General features: G+C 41.3%; 1 protein-coding gene across 5 annotated transcripts in view; it reads right to left on the bottom strand.

Moving 5' to 3' along the window:
- Nucleotides 1–62: 62 nt before the first annotated feature.
- lnx1 (ligand of numb-protein X 1) overlaps nucleotides 63–14,724 on the bottom strand; it is a 35,324-nt gene continuing 20,662 nt past the window's right edge. For 2 of the 5 annotated variants that reach the window (XM_026158714.1, XM_026158717.1), the window contains 9 exons: nucleotides 11,350–11,603; nucleotides 9,141–9,296; nucleotides 7,218–7,426; nucleotides 6,728–7,141; nucleotides 5,825–5,959; nucleotides 3,236–3,413; nucleotides 1,904–2,150; nucleotides 1,173–1,331; nucleotides 63–1,067 (listed from right to left, as the gene is read on the bottom strand). In XM_026158714.1, coding sequence (XP_026014499.1) covers nucleotides 932–1,067; nucleotides 1,173–1,331; nucleotides 1,904–2,150; nucleotides 3,236–3,413; nucleotides 5,825–5,959; nucleotides 6,728–7,141; nucleotides 7,218–7,426; nucleotides 9,141–9,296; nucleotides 11,350–11,603 — 1,888 coding nt within the window. In that variant the 3' untranslated portion in view covers nucleotides 63–931. The remainder of the gene's footprint in view (nucleotides 1,068–1,172; nucleotides 1,332–1,903; nucleotides 2,151–3,235; nucleotides 3,414–5,824; nucleotides 5,960–6,727; nucleotides 7,142–7,217; nucleotides 7,427–9,140; nucleotides 9,297–11,349; nucleotides 11,604–14,724) is intronic. The other 3 variants (XM_026158715.1, XM_026158719.1, XM_026158716.1) reach the window with 2 other exon arrangements.

The raw sequence follows: 14,724 nt of genomic DNA, 5'->3' as shown, positions 1-14,724 counted from the left end.
GTGTACATGTAGCTTTGTGAATCCCAGGGTGATATGCTTTTAATCATCTTTGTCACAGCAACCAATTTTTCAAATGATTTTATTGATCAGTTAACCAAATGTACCATCAGATATACTACACAGGCCGAAGCGTGACAGATAGAACTGCAGTAGATGGGCCTCAGCCCTTCCACTGATACACAGAAACCAAGTCATTTTTTTTCTTAAATGTAAGAAAATTAGTAAGGCCTCCACACTGTTATCTAATTAAATATCTTTTAACATGTTATGAACACATTAATCCTTTATTTTTTCAGATATTTTCTTTGCCAGTGGTTTGATAGTTTAGCCATAGCTTCTGACATAACATAAAAAACCTCACAGACTACTACTTGGCAACGTGTCTTCAGATCAACAGATGAAGATGACAACCACTGTCAGTACAAACAGAATAAAGCCTACATTAAAAGGCCATACAACAAACAAACAAAATAAACATATTACAAGTGCTTGGATCTTTTTTAGACACCCAACAGTTACAGTAGAGAAATGTGAGTCCAACTTAACGCATATCCTAACATATAACTACTGGAATTGGCAACATGTTGTGTCTCCTGTCGGTACTCCCACTCGATGCCAGAGAATGATCATGTCCTCTAAACTGATAACACCCAACATCTTAGTTAAAAGTGTCTCAAGCCTGGATCCTCCCAGTTCAGCATTTTCTGAGGGGCACGTTAACCTCTGGTAACAATCCAGTCTTATGTCTGTCCCCCTCCAAACTCCTGCCGAAGTCACGGCTGTCCATCAGACGTGAGGTATCCAAACAGCTACACGACTATTCTAAGCTTCTCCCTCACAGCAAAATTAGGTAGTCAGCCAGACTAAAGCTCTGCCTTTGACATTCCTTGGTCACTGCCACCGAAACAGTGCTGGATGGCTTAAAGCACTGCTACAGCAGGCTACCAGGCCAGGACACTATGGTCAGGGTGATTCTGCCACGGAGCTCCTTCAGAAGGCGAACCAGTGCTGTGTGTGTCATCCCCCAAGTACTCTTTCCATTCACCTCAAGCAGGATGTCCCCACACCTACACAGACAGAGAAATGGGAATTGAAAATGATCTTCTTTGACTTCTAAAACATTTTGCCCATGGGCAATTGTGGAAAAAAAGTGATATCCAACGAGCAGATACCTTATCCTGCCATCATTGTAAGCTGGTGTCCCCTCCACAATCGAGCGGATGAAAAAGGATTGATTGCAGTTGACCTCTTCCTGACCTCCAACAATACTGAAGCCCAGGCTGCCCGAAGTGCTCCGCCGCAGGACGATGTCTTTGCAGCAGTAGAGATGCCTGCATGAGCCAAGAGGGAGATTAATCACACTAATCTCTCAACGGCATCTTTAGATTACACATACTGTGCATCTATACTGAGCATGTGTGCTGTAGATAGAGTGCTGAAATGAGCCCCACTCTAAAGAGAAAGGCCTGGCTAACCTTTGAATGCAGGTGTGATTTGGACTTTGTATCAGTAGTGCACCAAATCACAGTCCAAAGCTAAATTTTCACTGTGACTTAGTGCTTGGTTTCTTTGCATCTCTGTTTCATCATACTTTATAAAACTAGGAGCAGCAGTTGTTTGTCGTTATCAGTACACAGCTGTCTTTCTAACACACCTTCTAAATTCATATGCTAAGAACATAGAGAAAGTTTAACTGATATCTTAGTGGTAAATATTTAAGCTGAAAGGTTAGTTTTAAAAGTATAATGAGCATTCCTTTCCCAGCTGGCTTTGTCAAAATTTCAGTTGGCACCAGCTGGCAGAGGTCACAAGGACCGGTGTGAGGGGTTTAATTTATACTGGCCTCAGAAAAAGCATACAATTGTACATGGAGATGATGCAAAGGCAGCAGTGGGTACTCTACCTGGGTAGCTGCAGCCATGACACCCACAGTGGGGAGTAATCGTCATTAGGCACCGGGCTCTTGATGCTGTCTGTAGGTGATGGCGTAAGACAAGGTGGCAATGTGCAATCTTGCACAAAGTCCTCTGGAGGACGCATCTCCAAAACCTTGAGCACAACAGGAGAGGAGGTGTTCTTCAAATTGGCCACGGCCTCACCTCGTGTTACCCCTGTCAAATCCATGCCATTCACATTTAACAAAATGTCACCTGCAGGGGAAGATATAGACAGCACAACTCAAGCTCTGCCTGGGGCTGATACCCTCATAACAGCTTAAAACAAGACGTGGGACACATCATCTGCCTATTTAATATTCATCAACCTCCACGCTAGAAGACAAAGAGATGGAAACTAAGCACCACCTGTGCTTTAAAAAGCCTCCTAGTGATGAAAGTGGTGCAAAGATAAATTGATAATCGCAGAGTCCATCTTGCTAGTAAGCAGCTCAAAGGACACATTTGCCCTGTGAGGATATGCAAATACAAATTAACACTCCATTACAAAACGCAAACATGTTTCATAACCGTACAAAAGGAGGCAGCTGCTGCTGCTCTGTCCCTTATGAATACAATAATGTGCACCTTGAACCATGAATAGGACAACAGACTCAATTTACTTCTATTTTTATTAAGCCTTCATACTGTACTTCTTATCACCCATCTCAGCATTTCTCTCAATCCTCTCATAACCAGAGTTTAAGGCATTGAGATTGAGAGTAATGAAAGGCCTAATATGGTTCTATTTTAAGGTGAATATGCAGGAATCAGCATTTGGGGCTAAAAATCTTCCACTCTCCCTGCCTTCAGTAGCATTACAGGATTTTAAGGCTGCTGCTCTTCCATACAGCTATTGTGTGTCTCTTCATGTTTTGCTGGTTCGGTCTTGACGAATTTCATGTAGCAAAATAATTAAGATACTTGACAAATTCTCTTCTGCATTGCAATTGGAGTTCAAGTCTCGAGCACTGCTATGCTAATGTTTGTTTGTGTTTTTGTTTAAATCTCTTAGAGCCAATTTGCGGAGCACTGAACCACAGCAGCACCAGAGTTTTCTGTTGCATGAATAACCTTCATAATGAAACATGAGCCTTAAATGTTCATCAATCACCCCATCTGTTCGTTACAAGTATTCATCACCAAACCCACATAAATACTGACAGAATTTTTATGCAATGAAACTCATGCTTAATCCACTATATGAGTAATTATTTGCACAGATTACAGACATCACATTTCTTCTGAAATACATGAGTAATATTCTAATGATTACATAATTAGATGACAACTCATTTTACCTTTGCGTATGGAGCCCTCTTGTCCCACCACTCCATCAGGGTCCACATTTGTAACGTAGATGGGGAGGTCCCACCCTCGGCTGGACATGCCGCCCGCCACTGTCATACCCAGAGAGTCATGCGGCTCCTTATTTAGACTTACTGTCTTCTCATAACATGCAGGCTTTTGACAAGAGTCCTTTACAGGAGACAGAAAGCAGACAGACAAATAGTTGAAGTAAAGAGTTTTTTGTAAAGTGACTGATTTTAAAAACAACCAAGGTTGTTTTTTATTCCTTCCCCTAATATCCCGTTTTCTTTTCCAACTGTGATGTTAATGGACATACCACACATTCAGAACTGATGCTGTCACTGTGGTGTTTTGAGTGTCCGCATGCACCGTCACTCCAAACATAATAATGACTTACACCAAGGGCATCTTAAATAAATTATATAATGTAATTAGATTTAGATGTAGTGCATTTGCATAATAATGAGGAGCGTTTTCTGTGAGACTTGCAATAATGGTAGAAGTCACATGAATGCCACCCATGCTGGGTTATGGGAACAAGAGCCCAATAACATAGACACAGTTAAAAGCTGATTGATGAATGACCTCGTCAGCATAATTGGTTAATGTATAATATATGGTGGTTATTATGGTAGAACATTAGGCAGCTCAAGTGCCTCCTCAGTCTTTGTCCATGTTGAATGCAGAGATTCATACACAGAGTCGTGATGTGTTATTTGATGTTTTGAACGAGGCATTGCATGGGATAAAGTGAATGAGGTTTTATTCATAGCAAGTGTGTGAGTCATATGAGGCAGAGTTGAATACTAATGAATAACACATGGACACACTGAGGTTGGTGGGATGTAGCTTGTCCTGCTTTGCTAATGTGCCACATTCACACGTTTTAGCTGCACTCACAACAAGAGATCACTTGACTGACCTTATGGCATGACAGTGCGAAAACTGAACACATTACCTGGCTTTCATATTAAAGCACTGTCAATTCTGTCTGTTTTTTCCCAGATTATTTGATGGCTTTTGATGAACAATAATGCTGTGTAATGAGCAGAGTTTGTTACCTCCCAGCACAGCGAGCTCACATAAGATATTTTGTCATCTCTGTTCTTTATGCTTAGCCAAGCAGCTAGCTATTTCGTGTGGTGATTAAAGAACAACCACCTGGAGTTCAAAAGAAGGATTTCTTCTGTGGCATGCCAGTTATTTTTACCAGGTTTGTTTTAGGCAAAATGCTGGATAGTTGTTAAATAGACTGGCTTATCAGTATGTACACAACGTAAAGAAGAATTTAGAAGCTGGTGCAATCAGTGTGACATGACCCACTGGTTAGTGGGCAATGTGCAATCTTGAAGCTTCTGGTTGAGCATTTTGCTCAATCCCATCTTGGTGTTTTTAAACCTGATGTGACAAGTAAAGCCTGAATAAGTAGCTTACAGACACTGCATACAGTGTTAACCTAAAGAACATCCTGATTTATCAACATTTTTTACACTACTGGAGTAATAAAACAAAAAGACTTGAAACTAGCACTTAAGATGTTAAACTTACCAGGAATGTATTTAGTGAGGTCATAGAACAAATGAGGTCATTTTCCTGTAAACTTCTATGCATTCGGATGAAAGTGAGGATATGGCCCCTGATGGCCGCATAATGAAGCAGAGTATTGTACTTCTCATGTCTTGGAATATGTCTTGGCCAAACCACACGAATCCCTACTATTATAAATTAAATCACTCAGGTATAACATATAAGCTGACACTGGGAAAAATATTACGATTCAGTTAATATTGTGCTGTCCTAACTGGACTATTACTGGTTTGTCAACACTGCCCTAGACCACTGAACAATGTCCCCAAAACTAAAGATTCATGAAGCAGCATTATCTCGCTAGATGTCACCTTTGGTTTGACAATGAATAATTTCTTATCAGTCACTTCTCAAGCAGCTGCATTAAAGATATAATCAAAGATATATAAAAATATATGCATTTACATGTTTTGATCCCGGTGACATTGAAAGAGGAGGAACTCTCCACAAGATACTGTACTGTATATGCAAAATATCCCCAAAGTAGAGATCTGTAAGGAAGTTTGTGATTATAGTGATTAAATATTGTGGCAAAGACAAAAAGTATCGCAAACTTGCATTTTTTTTTGTGCCAATTACATTCAAATTTGAAATCAGACAAATTCTACTTATAGCAGGAAGCCAAAACAATTGCCTCTTAAAAATCAAAGGGAATTGATCAACCTGAAATTATACCATGAATTTTCACCTTGGCTCTGTCGTAGAGCAAGATAAATTGCTATGTTCAAAAAAACAGTAAAGGTTGGGATGTCTTCTTTGTGGTGAAAAAAATAGGAGATCGATGGGGGTGCAACACAAAACAGCTTTCCTGCTGTACTGCTTGAATGACATACTCAGCTTTGACTGGAGAATAATACCTCCATGGATCATTTGCACCTGAAAGCGAATATTTATCACGGGAAGGGGAGTCGGGGGAACAAAGCTCCTCTGTGTATCAGTACCGTCCTTGTCTCTTGTGTGTGTATATATATGTGTCTGTATGAGCTTCTCACCAGCAGTGTTTGCTCTAGATCCACAGGGGAATATGGTGGGGGACCATCCATGCCCCACGGATCTTCTTGTATGAGGTCTGGAGTGGGCAGGCAGATCTGACGAGACACTATGAAATGGACGCGCTCTTCACTTGCCTAAAAAACAACCACAGAAAAATTTGACATGTGTTGCAGTTAAATGGGGAAATTAATTTTATTCTGAGTGAAATTTTCTGGATAGCTAATCTTCACTGCCACTTTGTCGTAACTCTTAGAACTATACTCCAGGCTGACCTACACGCATTCACACATATGCAAGCATACAGCCACACAGACTGGCTGGATACATCCCTCTCCCCATGCTCTCATTCCTTGGAGAGTTCCACGGGTCTTTCTAGCAAAGAGCTGAGTCCTGAATTAGCCAGTCCAGCTCATTATTGCCTTAATTGAACTAATTTAATTTCTATCCTGGCAGTTCTTAATCTCCGACAGAAAGTGCCTACTCTGAGAGGCCATCTTGGCTCCACAGAGACCCAGTAGAGCCAGTCAAACAACCCAGACAGGAACTTGGAGCCCAGAGACCCTGCACAGTCAGCCGCAGACACACTGCAATTAACCACTATTAACCAAAAACACACCATCGTTGACTGGCATCAACCAGGATACAGAGGCAGCCACATGGCCCAGTCCATCAGGGAGTAACCACAATTAAATACTATTAACTGCACTGAATGCAGACACAACAGCACAGCACAACACAATTAGCCTGAATCACCACAATTATCTTTAATACCTCAGGGACTCACATTAAGATCACAACACAGTTGTTTATGGTCTGTAACAACATGAAGGTGAATTTGTCACAACTGTGAACTTTCTATGTAATGCTAATGCATGCAGTCTTTCCTTGACTTGCTAACAGACCTGAATGAGTAGAGCAGCGTGCTCTGGTGCGCCATAACGTAGATCGTGCCCGTTGATGGCAAGCACGCGGTCACCAATGCACAGTTGCCCATCACGTGCAGCTAGTCCACCCTCCAGCAGGTGAAAGATATACACTCCATGCTCCTCTGGCCGCCTCACGAGCTTAATGCCCAGCTGTTCCTCTGGAGCACTTTTGTTCAGGACCACATGGATGCTATCATCTCTCAAGGGATGATGGGGTAGGCCATGTGATGGGTGGCCCCCAGTGATGTGGCCATGTGGGTGGCCATGCGAATGCGAACGGTAGCGATGCCGCTGTTCTCTGAGCACGGTTAGCCGGAGGAGTTGGCACGGCTGTTTGAGGGTGGTCACAGCAAAGCAGTGGGGCACGTTGCTAATGTCAATGCCGTTTACCTGAAGGACAAGCGGAAATGTAATTTCACGGAGGACTTTTTTATCACTTCCAGCTGCTTTGTTAAACTCACTATACCTTGAGGATCATGTCCCCGGGAAGCAAGCGTCCATCCCGAGCAATGACACCTTCTCTGTAGATATCCTGGATTAGAATGCGAACTAAAGGGGTTTCATTGCCACCGACGATGCTAATGGCCAGTGGCTCTGAGGGATCCACCCGCGTGATCTTAATACTGGTAACTTCACCATCAGGGATCAGGTGATGGAGCTGAGGAAGAGCCACCACTGGGGAAGAAGGAAAAGGCTGTGTTAAGTTCTATTGTACAAAGATCAACAGCCAAAAAGACCCAGCCAAATAAAACAAGAGAGGAAATGGGAGAAAAGGAGAGCGCTGAGAAGGAAAAGACAAACACATCTAGGGAGATGGAGGTATACCGTAGTGTAGAGGTTCAGCAGTGGAGCCAGCTGTCTCTACTCCCTAAGGTTACTAAAACAAACTTGTAGAAGTCAAGAGGGAAAATTTGCTTGGCTGATTATCCTCTGTGATGTTTGTATCATTAGTCACATACATCTGTAGCAAGTATGCTTGGGAAAACCCTCAATTTCACATTTCCACAAAGTTATTACTAGGGTGGGGATGTAAGAAAAGTTGTAATACACACTAAATTTGTACACAGTCCAACTACTTTGATTCACAACAGATTTGTTCCCCTTGTTTTCACCTCAGTACTTGATCATCTGCAAAAAATAAAGGATTCGAGTATAATGCAGACCTCATTATGAGCCTCAGCATTTTTAATGAAAGAGTATGTCTCTTCTAGTTTTATGTCATTCTTTTGTGCAATCCTCCCACATACCCACTGTTGAATTTGTTGAATTTTACTAAATGGCAGAATGATTCATTCTGAACAGGACCATGTGGAAATGGGTGGGGGACATTATCTTGGCTGACAGCCTAGGCCAAAGTCTTTAAGAAGTTGAGTTTTTCATTTCATTTCTTATTCCTAAATGCACTGTTTCCCCTCGTATCTCTGTCTCTGTAGCCTCAGACACTTGTTCCACACTTCGCTGCACTTTTTCCAATACAAAGTCAATATTTTGTCTTTTTTGCAGCAGATTGCTTCAAGGGTGGAGAGCACATTAAGAGAGACTCACAGCCGTTATGTAATCCTCCTTTCTCTCCATCATTCACCTTTCAACCTCTGTCTTGCTTCATCTTGTCACATACTTTTTTTACCCACCCCAATGGGACTGTATGATGTGTTTGCTTATTTATTTGTTTTCATTTTATTTTACTCTGCATCCACTCTTCCTTACATTTCTCCAGGATGGAACTACGTCTACTTCACTTTTGCATCCTTCCCGTCTATCTTTGTCTCTCAGTGGCAGGCAATGAATATTTAATCTTTTCTCTCAGCCCCGTCAGTGATGGCCTCTGAGAATAATCTACTCCCAGATCATTCGTCATCCTTCATTCTTACGCAATCCCACGTTCCTTCGTCCAATCACACTGCAATTCTGCTTTAACGTTATACTCTATGGTTGGCTATATTTCCACCACAAGTGCCAGTCTGTAGAGATTACATTAAATATCACTACGGCACATTTTTTTTTACTGCATACATACATCTTATGGTTCTACCACGTCTAGAACACTGCTTTCCCAGGTGAATATATCATCAAGTTGGTAAGGAATGACAGGATATGGTAGAGTTGAATAGAAGGATGAGATAAAAAAGAAGAACAGGTAGTGGAGACAGAAGTAGGAACATCATCTGCTTTATCTTCAGCGACCTCTGGCCATCCCATCCCTCAGGCTACCATTCTCCCATGATCTGTCTGCACAAGCTTATGCAATCTACAGCTGAATTATTAAAGAAACATATACTACTGTTACACTGTGGGACCCAGCTGTGTCACCCTCCATATAAAGCTGAGGAAACAAGTATACACATTCAGGGAAACACAGAAACACAGATATAAAGGTTTTAATCCATACCTTCCTGTGGCACACTGGAATTTCTGGCATTGTCTCTTTCCTCAGATGTCTCATTGCTAACAGCGTTGCCACTCTTAGTCCTCCTCAAGACACTGAAGGCCCTGTTCAACCTTCTGAAGGAGCGACTCCTCACTGAAGAGCGATCAAAATTTCTGACTGCAGGGGTGAAAGAGAGGCACTTTAAAGATGACCTCACCCTCAACATGCCCAGACATGTCTGAATCTCACTCACAGCCAATGGAAAGCTTTCTCAGAGCTGCACCAAAGACATTAAGCAATCTGTGATTCTGTTGCAATTACCTGTATAATGCAGGAAGACCTGTTTGAATAATACCCATAACCCTTAAATCTCTAAAGGATCTAAACAGTGCAAAGTGATATTACTAAAGAAGAGTGTCCAGTTTTGTTAGGGTTTTGGATTAGCTTCCCTTTTTTTGTGAAATGAACATAAGAATTACATTGTTCAAAGCACTGTGTATTGATCAGCACAGTGCTTTTCTGTGTTGTATCACTAGTTGTGTTTTTGACTCTTTCTAAAGTGAGCTTAACACTCCACCTTGCATACAAATGGTGGGTTAGCTTTGGAAGCCTCAATCCCTAACTCTGATTCAACACTGGATTAGGGGGACTGTGCTTGATATTTAAGGAACTTTTTGAAGCTTCCACACGCACTTCAAACTTGCAGCATGGAGGTTAGCATTCAGAAACTGAAATTTATTTTTGTAGTACAAACAATTAATGGAATTTCTTATATGAACCAAGTGGAATGTCATGGTTGTCCTGTAAAAGAGACCGTCTCTTCCTTCTACATTTCAGTGTGTCCATTTGGTATTTTTATTTCCGCTGTGGTCAGAGTGCATGCCTTATCAATGAGTTTCGAGAGACCACAAACTGCCTCTCAGGCTGAACAATGCTTTTTTTTCTTTTTTTTGCACTGTTAAAATAGAGAGCTCAAAAAGAAAAAACGCATTCCAGCTGCAAATTTCACCATATTCAGGTAATGTGTGAGTCGAGGCTTTAAGAAAATACTACTACTCCCCCAAAGAAACAATGATATTAGCAAATAAAATACTGATACTCAAGTCAAGGTACCTCTTGTTATGAATCCAAGTGTAGCATATTAGAAACTGGAAGCAATACATTAATTAATCGTGCTTATATTTGTTTACAAGTAAAATTTTGGGGAAAACACTGGGGCCCCATTAATCTTTTTATTTTTTCTTATATAACAGAAAACTTTTCTTTTCCCTCTTTGGGCTATGTTTTTGGTTTTTTTTGGCAAGTTTTAAAAAGTTCAAATCTTTTGAAATGCGTTCAGCTGATAGTCCTTTAATTAATAAACCAAATCCGTGCACAGTAAAGTTACATGGTTGCGTAACAACAGTAGTGGACTCTAGCGACTGGTACCAAAAGAGACCCTCCCAGAGAGGCTCTTGTCTGTACTTGTACTTTGCTTTTTAGGCTACAGGAGCTTCCATTGAAGACAGAAGCCCCAGCCCGGCTGCTCGGAGCACGGGACAGCAAGCTTCTGCAGTGCCCCTCCCTCCCTCTGCAGGCCCATGGAGATGTGAAGGCTCCTGACAGCCACATTATTCTTTAAAAGCGCGAGCCGCTTCTGGAGCTGACAGCTTGTTCAGCAGTAGTGGTGCTCGTGGTGGTGGCGGAGGGTGCTCAGTTGACCAGACCTAAAGTGCTGGTGCAGCGTCATTTGGTTTCCCCACTGCCTATGCGCTTACTTTAGCAGAGCAATGGACGGGCAGATAGGAACACTCGTGACTGCTTCCTGGTTTCACAGGTGGGAGAAATGAGGGAAGAGCTGCGATCACGTCATTGGGCATTAACACACACTTGCACAGGCTATATTTAACCTACCTCTCCTTCCATTTCTCCTTGACTGCATAATGTGCCTGCATCTCGGTGACTTTGTCTCTATGTGTTTCTCTGCTTTTTTCCACAGAGAGATTTTATAGATTGGTGAAACTGGTGTTATGTGTCATGTCATTTGCGGGTGTAAATATATGTATGAATACAGATCTTTGGTGCTTGGTTTTGACTGCAGACCGTGTAACTGTGACTGGAGATCTCTGTACTCTGTTGGTTTTCAGTCTGTCACTATGGCAAACAGACACCTTTTTAGCTCTTTCTCTTGCCAGATAACGTCATATGGCATTGAACATGAGCACACACAAACATCTATTCGCCCACTCACACTCACTCTTCTTTGTGCTACTCCGAGCAGCCAGGCTAGTCGTGCTGCCTGACTGACTATTATCCTCCATGCTGGGGTCAAAGGCAGGGTTGACCAGACCAGGTTCATCTGACAGGAGGGCCACAGCAGCAGAAGTGGGGCCATCATTGGGCAGGGTGGCAATGGTGAGTTCTGAGGTGCTGTCAGTGCATTCGCCCTCCTGCGAGCGTCGCTTTCTGTCTGCTGAGAGCCCATAGTGAGAGGCTCCTTTACACCTACACACACGAAAAACAAAATGTCAGTAGCAAACTCAAATTACAAAGTGGCTGCAATTATTACTAGACGTGTTCATAAATAGATGACATTGATGATGTTTTAAAACATGCTCCAACTCCCTAATAAACTGAATTCTGAAGCAGTCAGAGTGAAAGTCAACACATTTGCGTTAGCAGCCAATGAAAAGGTCAGACTCTCAAGACAAATGCAAGCAGATTTCAGCATGTCCTCCACCCTCAGGCTTTATTCATGCCGACCTATATCTTCTGCTCGGGGATGGCCTCACACAAAGGCTGCTTATCTGACCTTAACACTCAGACAGCACCTCTCTGAGATACCACACAGGCTGTACAATAAACCACAACAACATATGGTAAGGGAAGATACATTTTCTAGTGCTCGCATTTAGAATTCATCTGTCACGCCATCTGAGGTTGGTCTAAAAATTTCATACTTACTCTCACAAAAAGAAAAAAATATATAAAAAGAGTTTTTGTACCATCTTTGTGACAGTATGTGCAATCACATGTAGGTTGGGTTTTCTGCTTTGAGTGTGAGCGTCCCTGACAGATGATTGAATACAAATGCAAGAAAGAGAGCGGGTAACTGACACAACATGTGAATATAAAACAGAAGTCGTTTGATAGTTGTTTTTCTCAAAAACAAATCTAATTCCTAAGTTCCAGCTGTCAACAACACAGCCGCAACACATTTCCACAGTCTGTCATACATAGACACACATACAATTATACACACATAATGCTACAAGCCACGAAAGGCTTTTCACACTGACAATATTAAATTGGGAATGTTTGTGTGCGAATTAAAGATATCCCTACAGAGCATGGTATTCTATTGCTGCAGAATTTTCTTCCATCTGAAAGTCATAAAGGCTTTGAGCTGATGCTTCATCAGACGCAGGAATAACTCTGGCTTGTCTCTCCGGCTGTCTCTGTGGAGCCATCAGCACAAACATTAACTGGGTTTTAATGAGCTGGATCAAACCCAGGCTTTGCTTCAACAGTAGCTCAGAAAAACAAGAGAAGCAGCACCCATTCTCCTGTGCTGTGGTCTGACAGGTAGGATATTAAACCAAAAAGGAGATGTAAATGAAAGCAAAGTACAATCGTGGGCATCATAGCAGTTACAAAAAGAAACTAGATTACTCACTGAGCCAGGTAAGCCATCAGCCCCTTAAGGGCACCACATCACTGGAAGTGGTATTTTGTCTCTATAATAAATATGTCTCAGTGGGGCATGCTGCTTTCTGTTCATATTTGGCAAGGAAAATAACTGAATCCTGAAGTAGATTCTACTTCCGAGCTGTAGTCAGGTACAACATTACACAAAGCTGAAATGCCCATTGATCTTCTTCTGACCTCAGAAACGTGCTACTGCGTTACGTCGCATGTGTTTGCCTGTGTGTGGGCTGTGCCACGGTGTTATTCTTGTTCATTCAGTTAGTAAATTGAACGCTATCAAGCATGTCCATTCAGCAACATACCACTTAACTGAGTGAAGTGGCTGAATAGAGTAATATTGCAATCAAGAGGAGAGGAGAGGGCAGCTCTGCAGTCTTGAGGGGCAGAAGCTTTCCTCACGTCACTCACTGTCAATTAGAAAACTTAAATCTAAATTCAGCTTGTGCACACTGCTCTGAAAGCAGAAACTCCCCACCTGTGCACGAATATACATGGAAACAATACATATATGCACATGGTACAAAGTGAACCTTTCTCTTAAATGCAACACAGAAACTGAAAATTGCAAAACAACTTGTGAACATAAGTGACAATTTTAGATGTCCTATCATTGTCACCTGATTCTATAAACAGATTAGTATTTCTAAGACTCCAGAGTCCAGAAGCTCTTGTGAGATATTATGTGTTGCAAATAACCATGGAAAACCTTCTGGCCTTTATATTTTTACTGGCACCATTGAAGGGCAAAGCCATGCAGCACTAATCAGAGTGAGGAGAGCATTAGTCATCCTCCTGTATGTTAGTATTGCTTTAAAGACGGCATTGCTGGATTGACAGTTGATCAGTGGCTAATTTATTATTCAGATGGTGCTGGTTGAAATATCCCTTACCATAAGAAAACATTGCTAGGATCAGTGGTGAACTGACCAGTGTAACCATTTACATACTGTACTGAAGTACAACTTTTATGTATTTCTATCCTATGATATTGGTAGTTTCTTATTCGATTCCACTGTATTCTGGAGGCAAATCTTGTACTTTAAACTCCGCTAGATGAATTTCATGGCCATAGTTATCATTAAATGCAAATTTAGATTAGAAATATAAAATATAATCACACTTGCAAATGATACAATATTATTATAGATTAAGCTACTCAGCAGTATATAAAGTAACTACGGTTATTTCCAGCTGAAGCATTAACCTTACATGAATTAATGAATGAGTGATCCAGGAATTTAATGAACCCTATATAACAGTGAAATTGGACATTTTGCATTACCAATAACTATGCTTTGATATTAATTAAATGGTATTTTGACTTTTCCTTTGAACTTTTTAATACTGTAGCATTACTGCTTTTTGTTTTGAGAGATCTCAGATATTCTTTTCAACAGTGTACAAAACAGCTTAATCAAAAATGTTTTTAGATTTTAACGCAGTACAACTTTTCCTGTAATGCTATTTGTATTAAGGCACTGGGCGCTGGACAACAGCCTGAAAATCGTGCTCGATATTTTCTAAGCCAATTTGCAACACTGGATTTATTCCTGATAGAATTTTCTGGCTTCCCATGGTTCCCTCTTAACTACTTCTTGGTCCCCTGTCTGCCATCACACAGAAAAAATAAATACATCCTGGAATCACTCAGCCTGCAAAAAAGACGGGGTTGTTTGGATGCAAGAATCAGTATCATGGCGTTAGATTCTCAGTTAACATCGATGCATCATGCATTAGTCATACAGAAAACTACTTAAAAGGATGAAAGAAGAAGACTTTTAGTTAGGCCTTAATTTTCGTAATATTATAGTAGGTATGTTAATGCAGCTCTGGCTATTTCTGTAAAACAATGTCCTTTTTTATTTCAAGTGTTTCTGACTTACATGTGTGACTGCTTTTCTCCACACACCCACACACT

This window comes from Astatotilapia calliptera, chromosome 23 (genome assembly GCF_900246225.1).
Source record: "Astatotilapia calliptera chromosome 23, fAstCal1.2, whole genome shotgun sequence".
NCBI lineage: Eukaryota > Metazoa > Chordata > Actinopteri > Cichliformes > Cichlidae > Astatotilapia > Astatotilapia calliptera.
Note: the sequence above shows the minus strand (reverse complement) of the source record. Positions and strands in the feature narration are given on the sequence as shown.